This window comes from Alosa pseudoharengus, unplaced genomic scaffold, assembly GCF_046254945.1.
Source record: "Alosa pseudoharengus isolate Yale_2024_CS ecotype anadromous, Long Island Sound unplaced genomic scaffold, YU_APseudo_1.1 YU_APseudo_1.1_scf_12, whole genome shotgun sequence".
NCBI lineage: Eukaryota > Metazoa > Chordata > Actinopteri > Clupeiformes > Clupeidae > Alosa > Alosa pseudoharengus.
Genome location: NW_027468587.1, coordinates 33818584 through 33833464, shown reverse-complemented (window position 1 = coordinate 33833464; position 14881 = coordinate 33818584). Strand labels below are relative to the sequence as shown.

General features: G+C 41.6%; 1 protein-coding gene across 1 annotated transcript; it reads left to right on the top strand.

Annotated features, from left to right (window-relative positions):
• Window positions 1-2277: 2277 nt before the first annotated feature.
• Window positions 2278-7971, top strand: LOC143119679 (ubinuclein-1-like). Its single transcript, XM_076281298.1, has 10 exons — window positions 2278-2310; window positions 2496-2566; window positions 2839-2968; window positions 3159-3277; window positions 3561-3653; window positions 4496-4639; window positions 4862-4912; window positions 5658-5691; window positions 5981-6485; window positions 7306-7971. Exons 1-10 carry the CDS (start codon window positions 2278-2280, stop codon window positions 7347-7349), a joined length of 1224 nt encoding a protein of 407 aa, XP_076137413.1. The 3' UTR covers window positions 7350-7971.
• The last annotated feature ends 6910 nt before the right edge of the window (window positions 7972-14881 follow it).

Sequence of the window (14881 nt, the reverse complement as noted above, 5' to 3'; positions counted from 1 at the left end):
CAAAAATAACAGACGTTTGTTTGCTATGTTGTTGCTCGCTCTCCAGTATTCCCTCAGTTGTTATCCACCTTTCCATCTTTCAGGCAGGGCCTGACAAACCGAGAAGAGACCGCATGTCTGACTTGGTGGACATTGGTGACGGCTATGATGATGAAGACTCTTTTATTGATAACTCTGAGGCGGTGAGTCCCTACTCCTAAGCCTTGTCTACCTTGTTCGTTAATAGCCTAGGCGTATTGTCATGGAATTTGTCTGTTGATGGTGCCGTGGTTAATTGTGGTGATGAAATGCGCACAATAACATTTTACTCATTTTGTTTTAACTGCTGTTGATGCCATACATTTTATCACACCTCCATATTCTGGGTAAGGCCTGGATATGTGTGTATGTGTGTCTGCTTAAAGGTGGTGCTTGTGTTTGCATGTGTTTTACTGCAGTATGATGAGTTTGTGCCATCGTCTCTCGCCACGGAACATGGTGGCTTCTACATCAACTGTGGCACACTCCAGTTCCGCAGAACGTCTGGCTCTGATGGAGACCCAGAGGAACCCAAGATAGCAAAGGTACGAATGTGCACTGCACGCACAGGCATATCAAGTTTATTCTAATAGTACAAAATACAGTGGTAATTCAAAGTGCTTCACAAGAGAGCACACAAAAAGTAGAGCATACACAAATAGTAGGTCAAGAAAGTAAAGTGTGTTCTAACAGTGAAAAGACCATATGAAAATGAAAGATAATAAGGGAAGTTAAAAGAATGTAGAAAAAAGTTAATTAATAAAAAAGTAAATCAAAGAAAGTACCGTAGAGTCCATTCGATCAGTTAACTAATAAGCATCTGTTTTCCCCAATTATCCACAAACATTGGTATGATGACCAGCCAGAGACAGACCGTCTCTCTTGTAACAGCACTTTGTACCATAGTGGAGCTGAATCAAACACAATGCGAGGCAATGGAAGAGTGCCGTTGGTGTTTCCAAGACAATTCAAATCCTCAGAATTCTACACATTAAGTCCTTTTATGTCAACATGAGGACCAATCCTAAATCTCTTGTAATTTTCCAAATAAGATTATTTCAGTCTATTTACTTCACTTGTATGCACATGGTATAGTCAGGCTGTGTTGATCTTTCCTCATCAGAAGCGAAAGCTGAAAGATGGAGGTGAGAAGTTGAAGAAGAAAAAGAAGAGACTGGAGGAAGCGGCCACTGAAGCGAAACTCCCACACCTCCCTACGGAATGCATTAAACGGTTGAGCAGGCAACTTTATTTTGTTAACTTTGTTGCTAATTGTAGTATTTGTCTTTTATCACTCACTGCAAACTACCAAATTAGGCCAACTCTTTTGTTCACATCACTGCAAATATAAGCCCACAGTTCAGTTTACATTCATCCATACGTTTTTTGTTGAACCATTGTCAAGTTTTGTTTGGTCATGCGTCCAAAATGTAATCTCTAAATTAAAGAGCATCTTCCTCCTCCTCCTCCTCAGTACCCCCCTCATGCAGGAGTCCGTCCCTCCTGAGGCTCTCCCCTCCTCTGAGCCGATGCTCTTGGAGCGGCATCCTCCCCCTCAGAAAAAGCCAAGGCGCCCTCGGACAGGGCTATTGAGTCTGGACAGCGTCCTCCGCAAGCTTCAGCAGGAGAAGCTTCAGGAGTTCCAGCCTGACAGACCTCTCATTGCCCCGCCCCCCACTCCACTGGAGGGCTCCCCATCCCCAACTCGTGGGGCCAATAAGAGCACTCCACCGCCCACGTTGACCAATCAGATTACTTCATCTACTGGAGTAACCGGTCAGAACGCATCACCAACAGATCTGGCCAATCAGAGGACTCTTCCTTCAGGGGCCAGCGTTGACCCGCCTCTGTCTGACTGCACCCAGAAGCTTCTGTCCACACCCCCTCATGGTCTTCCCTCACCTCTCAGGGCGAGCATCAGGGACCTCACGCTGGTGAGCACACAACCGCCGCACTCGTCCACAACAGCACAGACAGGACCCAGCCACTCTGGAGGGCCACTCTGCTTAGACTAATGATATTGGTCACTTTTGGACCACTTTTCTTAGATACTGAGAGCTCACCAGGCTGTTCTTGATGAATGAATGAATGAACCCTCAAAGGCAGGTATGAATTAGTTCTGCAAAGGATGATTGCTACTGTTTGGTCATATTGGGGTCAGATGCTGAGTTTTCTTCAAATGTGAACTCACTCCACCACTTTCGTCAAATGATTGTATGAAGAAATAATTTTTTGTAATTTTTTGGCTTTGGCACGAGCATGACTTTGAGACTTTGGCACAGATCATGGCCGGTACATGGCAGTCTAAATCACACCTTTTACTGGTCATGAGTAGGTCAGCTCTAAGGTTCAGCTACTGAAGTTTGTGAGCTCAAATCATGCTGATTTTGTTGAATGAATGTGAATACTGTACTTCTTGTGTAGTTAACTCCAGATTCTGGCATGAGTTATCTGAGGTGATTTCTTGCTGTTGACAGGCTGCCAAGGTGTCTGAGGGGGAGAGCAAACTCAAGTTCTTCACTCAGAAAGTCAACACCATACTGCTGGAGTGAGTGGAACACACACACACATGTGCACTTTTATTGTTTTTTTTCTCTTCACACACACACACACACACACTCACACTTCTCGTCTTTGAGTCATACAGACCTTTCTCTCTGAACCTCTTTTGTGGTGTTACCACCATTTTCAACTCCTCCGTCTCTATAACCTCTGGACTTTTTCTTGCCCTTTATCTTTATCCTTTCTTTTCTCTTTTGATTCCTCCCCCTGTGTTTCTCCTGAACATGGTTTAATTCTGTGTGTGTCTGTGTGCCATAGTGTCGAAGTGCGGAGCAGAGAGTTGGGTCCTGCAGTACGTTCACGTGTCTTCACACACCTGTCCACTCACCTGCCTTTCAGCAAAGACACACTCCTGAAGAGGGCCCGCAAGCTTGTACTGAAACCACAGGTACACACACACACACACACACTCTCCTAAAGAGAGCTTAATTCACAAAACAACTGCGCACACACACATACAGTACACACCCCTAAAGAGAGCATAATTCACAAACCAACTGCACATACACACACACACACACACACACACACACACACACACACACACCCTCTCCTCTGTTGTGTGATTGTATCATCAGATTGGCAGTCTCCCGGAAGCTCTCCAGAAACTCAAGGAGGCCATTGCCATGACGATGCCTGAGCAAATTGCCCGTTTCCAGGAAGACCGTCACGCTTTTGTTTTCACCCAAAGCACCAAGTATGAACCGTGTATTTCTCACACAAACACACACCCTAGTGCAAGCATTCGCCTCACATTATAAACACTTTTGACATGTGACATTTTGGATATTGGTGTTAATTTAGTGTCTTAGTCTTGTGACGAAATGTCCTTTTTAGTCTTTGTCATGTATTCATTTGTCATTTAGTCATTCAAATATCATTTTTGTTAGTCTAGTTTTAGTCAAAAGAGAACTCAAGGTATCTTAGTTGAGTTTTAGTCAGAACATTTTAGTCTTTTTTTTTTTTTTTTACCATTTCAGTCCAATAGTGAAAGTAGGACCTGAAGAAGAGATGCGTACTGGGAAGGCAGTGACATCACCACAGAAGAGGTTCCATTGGAATGATGAGATAAGGTGAGAGCCATGAATCATTGTTAACATTGACCAATATCTTCCACACTAAATACAGTTCAGACATTAATACGGATCAGTATTGCCCACCAGTACTGTTTACATAAAGACATGTGTTACAGCCGGCTTGTTTACTAACCGCAACATAAAGGGAGACAGACAACAAAGTTCCAATTTGTAATTTATTAAGATTAAGCAAAAATAGTAATACCAAACATGATGTGTCTAGGGGGAAGATGAGTGTTGGCGTGCGTGTATGTATGAATGCAATGTCAGCATCAGTATGTAACATGACTAAATGGTAGACAAAAGAAGACAGAAAGATTAGAGAGAGAGGAGAGAAAGAGTAAAGTGCCAGTGCAGAGAGAAAGTCAAAATTGCGCCTGCAAGAGAGAAGAAAAGTGCCTAAAGGGGAGGAGAGGAGAACTCCTTATATAACCACACCCTGATGCAGGTGTACACAATTCCCAATTGACCTAATCAGGCCCTACCTGCCCGTGCACTGACAAGGAGAGGCCTGAAGGGGCACAGGGGGTCGTGACACATGAAAGATACCAAATGCAGTTTATGTCATGGAGCTATTAAAATGGACCAGTGTAGTCTCTTCTGCTATACCACATGCTGTTTTCATTCATCTTTAATACTCTAAGCTGAGCACTGTGTGATTCTTCATTCTATGTTAGCAGCGTATGTGCCACTCATTCTTAGCACCACTTCAATGGGCTATACAACACCCAGCTTTTTTAGGATTTGTCATTTGATCTTTCTGTGAAAAGGTACTTGTCATAAGCTCCTCCAGAGGTCCATGTCCAGAATAATTTGATTGTGTGTGTGTTTCTCTGCAGGGCTCTTTTGTGTGAAGTTGTCCGGATTAAGCTGAGTCTTCATGAACAGGAGAAGGAGCAGCAGCCAAACCTTGAGGAGTATCTGCAGAGCTTTCTGGAGAGTGAGGTCAGGCCACTGTGGCCTAAAGGGTGGATGCTCACCAGGTCAGTTATGGAGCCCTTATGGGCCAGTGTACACTCCTTATGATCACAGTATAATACTATATCACTACACACACCTTATGATCACAGTATAATACTATATCACTACACACACCTTATGATCACAGTATAATACTATATCACTACACACCCCTTATGATCACAGTATAATACTATATCACTACACACCCCTTATGATTGCCCTACTGCCCTGTGCCTTTGTAGGATTCTACTGAAAGAGAGTCGCAAAGCCCATCTTAACCCCACCAGCATCAGGTAACTGTAACTTGCATTGTGTCCCATCGGCCTGTAGATGGTGGTGTTGAGCGAAGGGTTGCCGGTAGAGGATGATGTTGAAATGTACTTACTATTGGGATAAACGGCACGACTGACACGCACATACGCTTGCACACACATAAACCCACACACAGGCAAGCATGCACGCACGCAGTTACATATATGCACACGCACAGACATAAACACACAAACAGGTACGCACTCACGCAAGCACACAACGACACATATACGCAGACACACACGTGCACACACACACAAACACCATTATTACCCACCCCCCACATATGTGCACACACACACAAACACCATTATCCCCCCCCCCCCCCCCACACACACACACACACATAGAAACACACGCATGCACACATATATACACACACACACACACACACACCATTATTACCCCCACCCCCCACAAACACACAAAAACACACACACACACACACACACCATTACCCCCCCCTCCCCCCCCCCCCCCCCATATAGGTCCATTCTACTTTGGCATTAAAACATTTTCCCTGTGAAGCTATCAAACAGAAATATAAGCACAAGTATCACTTTTGAACTGTGTTGTCCTTGTATCACTTACCAGCTTTAGTGCCTGTAAGCGACAAAGCAAAACAAATGTCTGAAATGCTGCAGTGACACTAAATGACTACTGATTCTAAGGTAATGTACTTGGAGATGACCAATTATGGTAGATCTTTTCTTTTGTTCCTTGCAGAGGAAATACATCTGTAACAAATACCAAACTGAAGGTATGTACAACCCATACACTTAAAATCTACTCAAAGTATCTGCGCATACTTCTTGGTATGTACTGTATACGGACATGTATGTCTAGAGTGTGTGCATACTGTACAGGTTGAATTCAAAGCATGTCTTCTTCATATCAAGATGTATGCTTGCACATAATTAGCACTTTTTCCCAAACTCTTTTTTTACTCTCACACACATGTGCACTCTTGTACTCTTGCACGTAGACACGTAGACACGTGCGCACCGCTCACACTCACTCACTGCTTTGCTTTCTCTACTCTCCCATAGAAATCCAAAGAGAAAGTTGTCAGGGCCTCCCCTCCGCTCACCAGCCCCTTCTTCTCTGTGGGTGGAGCGTCCCCAGGCCCCTCCCCCTCTCTGGCCGTCGTGTGTCAGGAGCTGAATGCCCTCAGTGGCGACATGAGGCGACACATCCAGGACCTCCATCTTCCTCCAGCACAGGGGAACCCGGCAGGCCCCTCTCCCCAGCTGACGAAGCCTCTTCTAGGCATGACCTGCCTGGACCAGCAGCCCCTGGGCCCAAGCCTGTCCCCTCCCCCAGGCCAGGCAGCAGAGTCCGAGGGGGCCGTGGGGGCCCAGGTGTGTCCCCACTCAGGTGTAGCTTCACTGGGGGCACTGCAGGCATCCTTCCCCCAGGCCAGCCTCCCTTCGGCTTGGGATGGTCCTCATAAGGGTATCAATCACGACACGCTTTACTGTCCTCTTAAAGATGGAAGTCCAGAAACACACACCAGCCTTCTTTCAGGAGGAGTCCAGCACAATGTCTCTCATGGTAAGATGGCAGTGCAGCATTTAACCACTAGTTGCCGCTAAAAGTTGTGTACAACTTGTATGTGAGTCAATAATACAACGAGATCAGTGTTTCTCAAACTTTTTCAGACCAAGGACCACTTAACCAATAAAAAAAAATTCACAGAGTACCTAGTTAAAAAAAAACCCAGTAGACTTACTTTAACAGTATATTACACAATAGACCTACTCAATGAACCACTTTGCTTATTGTCTTTGCGCCTTGTTTATTGTGTCCGATGATTCATAGGATTTAAACTGGCATAGCTTACATAGGCAGTGTTGCAGAACTGTTTGGATTTACATACAAGTTGGTTCAATATTGCAAACAACTCATCTATATTATATTTTACCACGTCTGTTCGCGGACCACTTCATAGCTTGCGGACCACCAGTGGTCCCCAGACCACACTTTTAGAAACACTGAACTAGATGGTACTGTTAATGCTAGCGTCCTTACCTTAAACGTGTCTGTTACGGTTGGTAACATGTTACTTACTGTGGTGAAAGGTTTTAAAGATCAGGTGGCAGATGTCAATCAGAAGCTTTATTTTTGGCCAGGGATACTGTATTCCATCCAGGGATATATAACAAACAACACAAGACTCAAGCAAGAAAATCTACAACTCTGTTGGGCTTGGCCCAATCTTGTACAAATTCAGCACATCACGCTTACAATTACATTGTTTCTCTGAAATCTTTTGTGGATTGTGGATTCCATTGAGACAAAATGTGATTGGCAACTCATAGTAAAACAAAAGAGTTGCTGATTAGTCATTTATTTTGGCGTTTATTTGTTTTAGGTGGAAGCAAGAATCATCCAAGGGGACTGAAGACACTGCACTGAGTGAGAGACTAGTGTTCACACACACACACACACACACACACACACACACTCTAATGACAATACAACACAGCCATAACACCTGCACACACACTCCGAGATTGAAGAGGATACTAAAAAAGTACCACACACACGCATGTGCATGTGTTGTACATGCACACTCACTTAAGAGGCACTTAAGACCTTTGTGTCATCTCTTTGATAAGTGTATATTTGTGTTCTAAGTACCACTGAGTGAGGGTGTCTATGTTGTTACAGTAATACCAAGCTCTTGGTGACGTGCATTCTGCTCTTAAAACTCATACAAATCAGACTTGATCACTATTCTTTATTGTCATGGATAAGACAGGGACAGACCTATGACATTCTACATGTGGGCCCTAAGGGCTCAAATCAGCATGTCTGAAGATAACAGTCTTTGTCTTATTGTGTTTCATAGTGTTATTGTCTGGATTGTTTTGGCCACAGTGGATCAGTGAGTTCTGGCACTGATGGGTTATGTTTTAGGACGTCCTAAAGACAGAATATTCTGGTGGCATATATATGTATGTGACATGGTCATAAAGAAAAGTGTTTTGTATTAGTGTCATTAGAGATAGATCAATATGTTTTCTACTTTAAGAAATATTAATGGGAACATACAATTGTTGAAAAGGAATAATGTTATGTTAAATAAAGTTTTGAATAAGGTTTTTTTTTTTTATCTTTGTTTGTAGTAATTTTGTGCATACGGGCACATTAATGCATTCACCTGACTGAGGTTTGTGCTTCATTACCATTAGACTGTGTGGGTGCACGTGCCCTAATGATGCAGCATTAGATGGGATACAGTCAGCCAGTTATTAGGCCATAGATATAGTATAACTTTTTAGGCTGGTTTTGCAACCTGAATACCACAAAAAATAGTTCTTTAATGTATACCTTCACCAAAATAGTCACCAAACAAAATGTACAGTGATGGCCAAAAGTGGTTAGCTGGTTTGATGCCAATTGAGCTCAATGCAAATCAAACCAGCTAATAGGCTAACTGAAATAACACTCATGCCAATCTCTAGGTATGGTGAAGGGTATGTGATGATGTGGGGCTATTTTAATTCCAAAGGCCAAGGTAACTTTATCAGGATGCACAGTATTCTGGATCCATGAAATAACTGGCCTTTAAAAATAAAAATCTGCCTGTCTCTATGGGAATTTGACATAGGGGTGTCAATACTTATGACCCCTGTATTTTAAGGAAGAACATTTATTTATTTATGATACATTATTCATTCACTAAGAAAATTGGTGTCCTTAAAGGTTAGATATTTCCTAATTTTTCACTTAGATCAATGATCACTTAGAGCATTAAGATCAATTTCCAAAAGATGATTTTATATTCCTCTTTTCAGTCAACTTTAGCATGGGTGCCAACACTTTTGGCCATCACTGTACATCATGATTCATGTGTATAATCACTAATGCGTAGAAAAAGAATGGGCAAATTTAGAAAATATTTATTTATGCTGTGAAAAATATAGGACTAGAAGTTGTTTTTCCAACCAGTTTGAAGACGTCTTTCTCATTCTTCGCCATTGAATGACCTGGGGGAATGAAATACTGAGTTTATTTGGTGTGGACATCTTGTATAAATTACTTAGCATACAAAATGTGATTTGTTTACTGCTGACTAAATACTAGAACTTACAAAAGATGAAATGAGGACAAACCTTCCCACTTGCCCAAAAGAAGACAAACAAGCTTATTACCCAAACTAGTGTCCTGCTAACTTTGTTAACCATTAAAATCAGTATTTTAGAACAGTAACTTACCAAAATAAGGTTTAAAATGTAGTAATTACATGCTCAAAGTGAAACTATCTTTTCCATATATTTTGGAGTCTGCATTCCAGACAGTCTGAAGACCTTTCTGGTTATATAGTCCTGTATAAAAACAATGCAACACCTGTGGTTAAAATTAATGATAAAAACTTCGGTAACTTCTGTTAACTCCATCAAGATAACTCACAGTGAAGTCTGGTGTGAATCACACATTACATAATCCATCTTAACTCCATGTGCTGTCACAGATCAGATCATTGACTCTGTAGTTTGTGACATTTTACCTGAACGTCATGAAATGATTTTATCTTTCTCACATCGTCCTGAGGTCGTGGCTTATACCAAGCAGGTCCTGTATCAGACACTTTGGGATAGATACCCTGAAGGATCTCCCAGCAGAGTCCATAGATATGCTTCATATAGAAAACAAAAAACGGTGTTGAAATGATATCCTTCTACAGGACTAGTCACATGTAAAGTGATTCATAATGAACCATAATTATCCAACAGGATTTAAGTGCATCAGTGTTGTTAGGAGACCTAATTTACTAACTTTGCCGTAACTGCGCCTGATGCTCGTCTTGAGAAGATGAGTACAAGATAAGCTTCGTAGAAAGCCTTTAGATGGACATGGCTTAGGCAGTCCTGATAAAACCTTTGGGCCGGCTCCAAGGTCATATATCCTCCATAATTCATTGACCACAGAGTGCACCAGCTTTTGGACTTCAAGATGAGGCACTTTCCTAGGCTGTTTATGTCCTTGCCTGTTTTTTACTTGAGGCACCATTGGTTGCTTTGGCACTTGATGATGAGGTGTTTTTTGCATGATTTTGCGATGTTTGCATGATGCATCTCCTGCAGCTTTTTCCGTTTCTGTAATAATTTCAATTCGCTGCTCATACATCTGTTAAGAAAATTATTTTTTAAAAGTCTCAGTTAATAGAACACTGAATGTAGAAAGCTTTTAGTAGATGGGGAGTTGATGTAGCAAATCAACTTCAATATTTTTTCATCACAGAAAAAATAAGCAAAAACCACTACATTAACACTTTAAACATCACCAGGCTTAAAATGTGGCCCACATGAACATTTTGAGTGACTAACGAAATGATCAACTGCATTCATTAGTGTTTTGTGGAATTCATCCTGAGGAAGGATCAATAGATCTAGCTAGATGATGGACGCTTATTGGATGTTGGCTTCTTACCGGTACGGCTGGTGGATACAGTTCAGAATCAAGCAACAGCCCTCCTTCCATCATCTCAAATCTGCCGTCAGGTGTAGCAGTCTCAAATTGCTTGAGAAGATACTTCATTTCAGCCGTGTCTCTACACTGATGATAGTTTGGAGATGGCTGTGAGGTCTGCCTGTGCTTTACTTTCAGCTCATGAGCTTGAGCCTTCGTACTTATATCAAAGCCCTGGTCAGTGGCCTGTTGAAAAGAGGAAAGAGAACACTATGAAATATCCAGTAGTCCCTTTAGTGTTTCACTCATACAAGTCACACCAGAGAGGTTTACAGAAAGGGTTTGTTTTCATAGGCATAACATGTTTAACATTTGTAATACCGATGTGATGATGCAATGAATTACACTAATGCGTTTGTATTTTTTTGTATTTGTAACCGCCGTTGTCAGTAAATAGGTGTCCTTTTGAAACCATTCCTGTGAGGTGCTTTGCATACACAAGTGTCATTCCTACCTGGTTGGTTGGTGTGAGCAAAAGAACATCTGATGACATCAGCTTGGCCTCTCCTACCTCCTTCATCTGTGTCTCTGTGATCATTTCAAGTTGCTGCTCATACTTCTGTTGACAAAAGGATTTACAGAAGAGTCAAATGAATAGAATCCAGTATGTAGGGAGTGAAGCTGGCTGTTTGTTTCAGTAGATGGGAAATAGATGTAGCAAATCAATTGACATATTTGTGGAGAACTATATCAACTGATGTATTATTTTGTCAGAAAAAACAGATACATAAATAACACCATGCATTGGTCAATTCCTTTGGTGTAACCAATGTGCCAGCAATCCAAACAACATTCCCATGAGGTGATGTTTGGTTGGTGTGAGCAAATAGAATGTCTGAGGACATCATCTTGGACTCTGCAACTTCTTTTACCTGAGATGTGAGGCTCTCGGCGACTTCAAAGTGATCACAAACATGGTCTTCCACAATGTCAGCAAGCATGAAGTCCTCAGGATCAGGCAGAAGCTGTAGAGCCTCTGATGTCCCTTCTCCCACTTTCTCATCAACAGCTGGAGACTTTAGCAACTCAAGTTGAAGATGTTTGTTGTTCTCTTGGACTTTTGTCTCTGTGATAATTTCATGTCGCTGCTCATACTTCTGTTGACAAAATGATTTTGAGAATACTCCATTAATAGAACACTGTTTGTACATGGGAGGCTTGCTTAGCAACATCTAGCATCCCAGAGCCTCTTAGCATAAGAAACCTTTACCATCGTGCAAAGACTATATTTATACAAAATGGAATAGAAAATGACACTTACCATTACGGCTGGTGGACACAGTTGAGAATCAGGCAACAGTCCTTCCTCCATCATCTCAAATCTGCTGTCAGGTGTAGCAGTGGCTAATAGAATGTAGAACGACATCACCTTGGCCTCTGCAATCTCTTTTACCTCCGTCTCTGCAACCTCTTTCACCTCAGATTTGAGGCTCTCTGCGACCTCAAGATGTTTGCAAACATTGCTTTCCACAAAGTAACTGCCAGCATGCTGAAGATTCATGTTGTTCTTTTGGTCTTTTGTCTCTGTGATCATTTGAAATCGCTGCTCATACTTCTGTTGACAAAATTATTTAGAAAAGACTCCATTAATAGAACACAACTCCCTCCTCTACAGGATAAGGTGCCTCTATCATCATGCAAAGACTATGCCTATTCAAAGATGGCATCAGAAATGACACTTACCATTACGGCTGGTGGACACAGTTGAGAATCAGGCAACACTCCTTCCTCCATCATCTCAAATCTGCTGTCAGGAGTAGCAGTGGCCTGCTGAAAGGTGTATACATTTTTTTGTGAGAACCTTAGGGTTCTACTTTTTTTAAGGGTCTACTTTTTATATGACTTTAGCTTTACAAGATGCTACATCTGTCTCCCTGAATCTGGTTGCTGACATGACCTACGTCAAGCTGTGTTGATGAAGTATTTTTCCATTAAGAAAAAGACAGCTGGAAGTGCATGCCTACCAATATGTCTGCAGAGATCAGTTCAGCATCATGGGTAGCGAGTGTGGATACATTTCTCTCCATCGCCTCAGATTTAGTGATATGGTCTGGAGACTGACGGGAGGTCACCATGCCTTCCACTTTTATATCAGTCAGTTCCACAGGGACCTGATATAAACATACAAACAGGAAAATGAAACCTATGGGTACTATGTAAATTATATAGTCTGTGGTTATAAAAACTGTTTACAATTGTGTGATTTATATCCTACATATTTGATGTATAGTTGTACTTTATCTGGCAACGCACCTCACACACCTGTACAGCAGAATCTTTGTACACTCTGATGTGACGGATGTCATGGATGCATGTGCTGCTCTCTATGCTATTGCCCACAGATGAACACATCCCTGAAGCAAAGACATGTACTTACATTTAGCTACACATTACATGTAGCTGTCAGTACGTTCTGACAAAAAAAAAAACATCTGTATTTTCCGAATTGTGTGATAAAATCAAACAGCTGACCTGGTGATGCCTTAGGTGAGCTGTTCCTCAGTCTACAGTCATGAGACAGAGACATCACCATATCCTGAGGCATGTCCAAAACCATGTCCACCTTCTTTGTAAGCTGCCAAACTACTCTCTCCAGACTGCCCAAACGAGACCTGCAGTCTTCCACGAGAATCTTGAGTCCATATCTGCAGATAACAATGGCAATCATGTCAGTACACAAGGGAGAGGGATCTGCTTTGTGGATAATCTGCAGTGAGACTGCAAACAGTTACACTACCTCTCAACATCAGATCCAGTCTCCTTCTTGTCTGAACTGATCTTCAAAATAGACGGGCAAGACACATGTGCTTCCTGGTAAAACATTTTTGATAAGAAGATTACCTCAAGTGATCCTTTTAAGTAATTTAGAACCATAGAATTAACTGATCTCTGAGCTTCACCTGGCTATGAGATTTCATATCCTCCTGCTGGTGGACTGCAGTTCTCATGGTTTTCTCAATTTGCTGAACAACATGGACAAACCACTGTCTGTCACAGTTGGCTGACTGGATGACTTTAGTGCAAGTATTGAGTAAATCCTACAGGAAGAACACAAACTATCAATCATAATGACTCAATAGTTTTATCTGGAAAATAAGTTAATATTAGATATTCTTAACCCATCTTGGGTAGGATACATTTACTATACCATTGTTATTGTACTCCAGTACTTAGCACGAGCATCACTCTCAGCTACTATCTTTTGCAGCATGATCAAGTCCAGTGGTTCATCTTCATTCCTTGAAAGACCGTTAACAGCCACTTCCATTTCCTGAAAAGAGGGACAGGTCAATGAATTTATGCTTCATCTGGGCCATGTGGCCACACATCACATTCTCGTGTGATATCAAAACCACTTTCATTCAAATTGGCTGTAAATGTCCATAAGTCAGCAAACACTTGCTAAGCTTATATCTTGGGCTGGTCCAGCATTCATGATGACCTAGCATCAATGATTTAATCGCCCCTGTGGGCATAATTTCCAAACATAAAAAAATCTGCATGTTAGTCTGATATTATGTTACCTGAAAACAGTATATTGTCAGAATAAGTACTGAAAACAGTTGGTGGGATTTGGACTAGTTTTGGATTCCATATCAACCTCTCCTCTCTAACACACCTAACTCCAACTAGTCAAACTTTTACCTTGTTTGAGACCACTAGATGGCAGTATGTATACCATCTGTGGTTTCGCTGTATCACATTTAACGTTTTAGGCCTACCTGTGTAATCGCCATATATTTACATAACATTATGGTGTTTACCCCTTATTGACTGATGTATTCTTACCGTGTGCGTCAAAGCTGGGTCCATGTTATTGCCCCCATCTCCAATGCTTCCCCACAGTGGTAGCTGTAGTGAAAGCTTGCCATTAGGCTCACCTAGGCAAAAATAATTAACAAGTTGAGAAACATAGACATGACACGGGGAAAACGACTAGGTCTAACAACTAAACGCGGAGCTTATCTTAAAAGTTCACTCTCTAAATTCGATTAAAATGTGCCATATTTATCTTACTTCCAGCAAATAGTTGATCCATCCCAGGTGAATCCACTCAGATTGCTTTCTCGAAGTATTCAGGACAACACTTGGTGCGTAGTATGCGTAATGATAACCAAAGCTTTAATGAACTGAAAGAATTTTGGCTTTACTGATGATTCTACTTGGTAAAATTTGGAATGGAATTTCAGAGGTTTATAAAATAAACATTCGAAGTTGTCATGGCAATAAATCTAGAGCAGCAGCAAAGGGTTTAGATTTAGAATGTTTATTCTGCTGCATGCCCAGCTCAATTTATTTCTCATCGATTTATGTTCATGGTACACAGCATGTGTTCATCTAAAGTAACAAAGACATCAATAAACTGTATAGCCTAGCCCACAAATCTTGATTCTGTAAGGAAAAAATAATTGATCAGTTTTTGGGCGCTTTTTGAGGATCCTATACTTAGAAGGAAGAGCAGTTAGCCTAAA

Bases quoted from the DNA above. Each gene is read 5' to 3' on its own strand.
- LOC143119679 (XM_076281298.1), top strand. From the start codon at position 2,278: ATGACTTTGAGACTTTGGCACAGATCATGGCCG. The intron at 3,654-4,495 runs GTGAGAGCCATG...GTTTCTCTGCAG, and splicing joins CATTGGAATGATGAGATAAG to GGCTCTTTTGTGTGAAGTTG. The intron at 4,640-4,861 runs GTCAGTTATGGA...GTGCCTTTGTAG, and splicing joins AAAGGGTGGATGCTCACCAG to GATTCTACTGAAAGAGAGTC.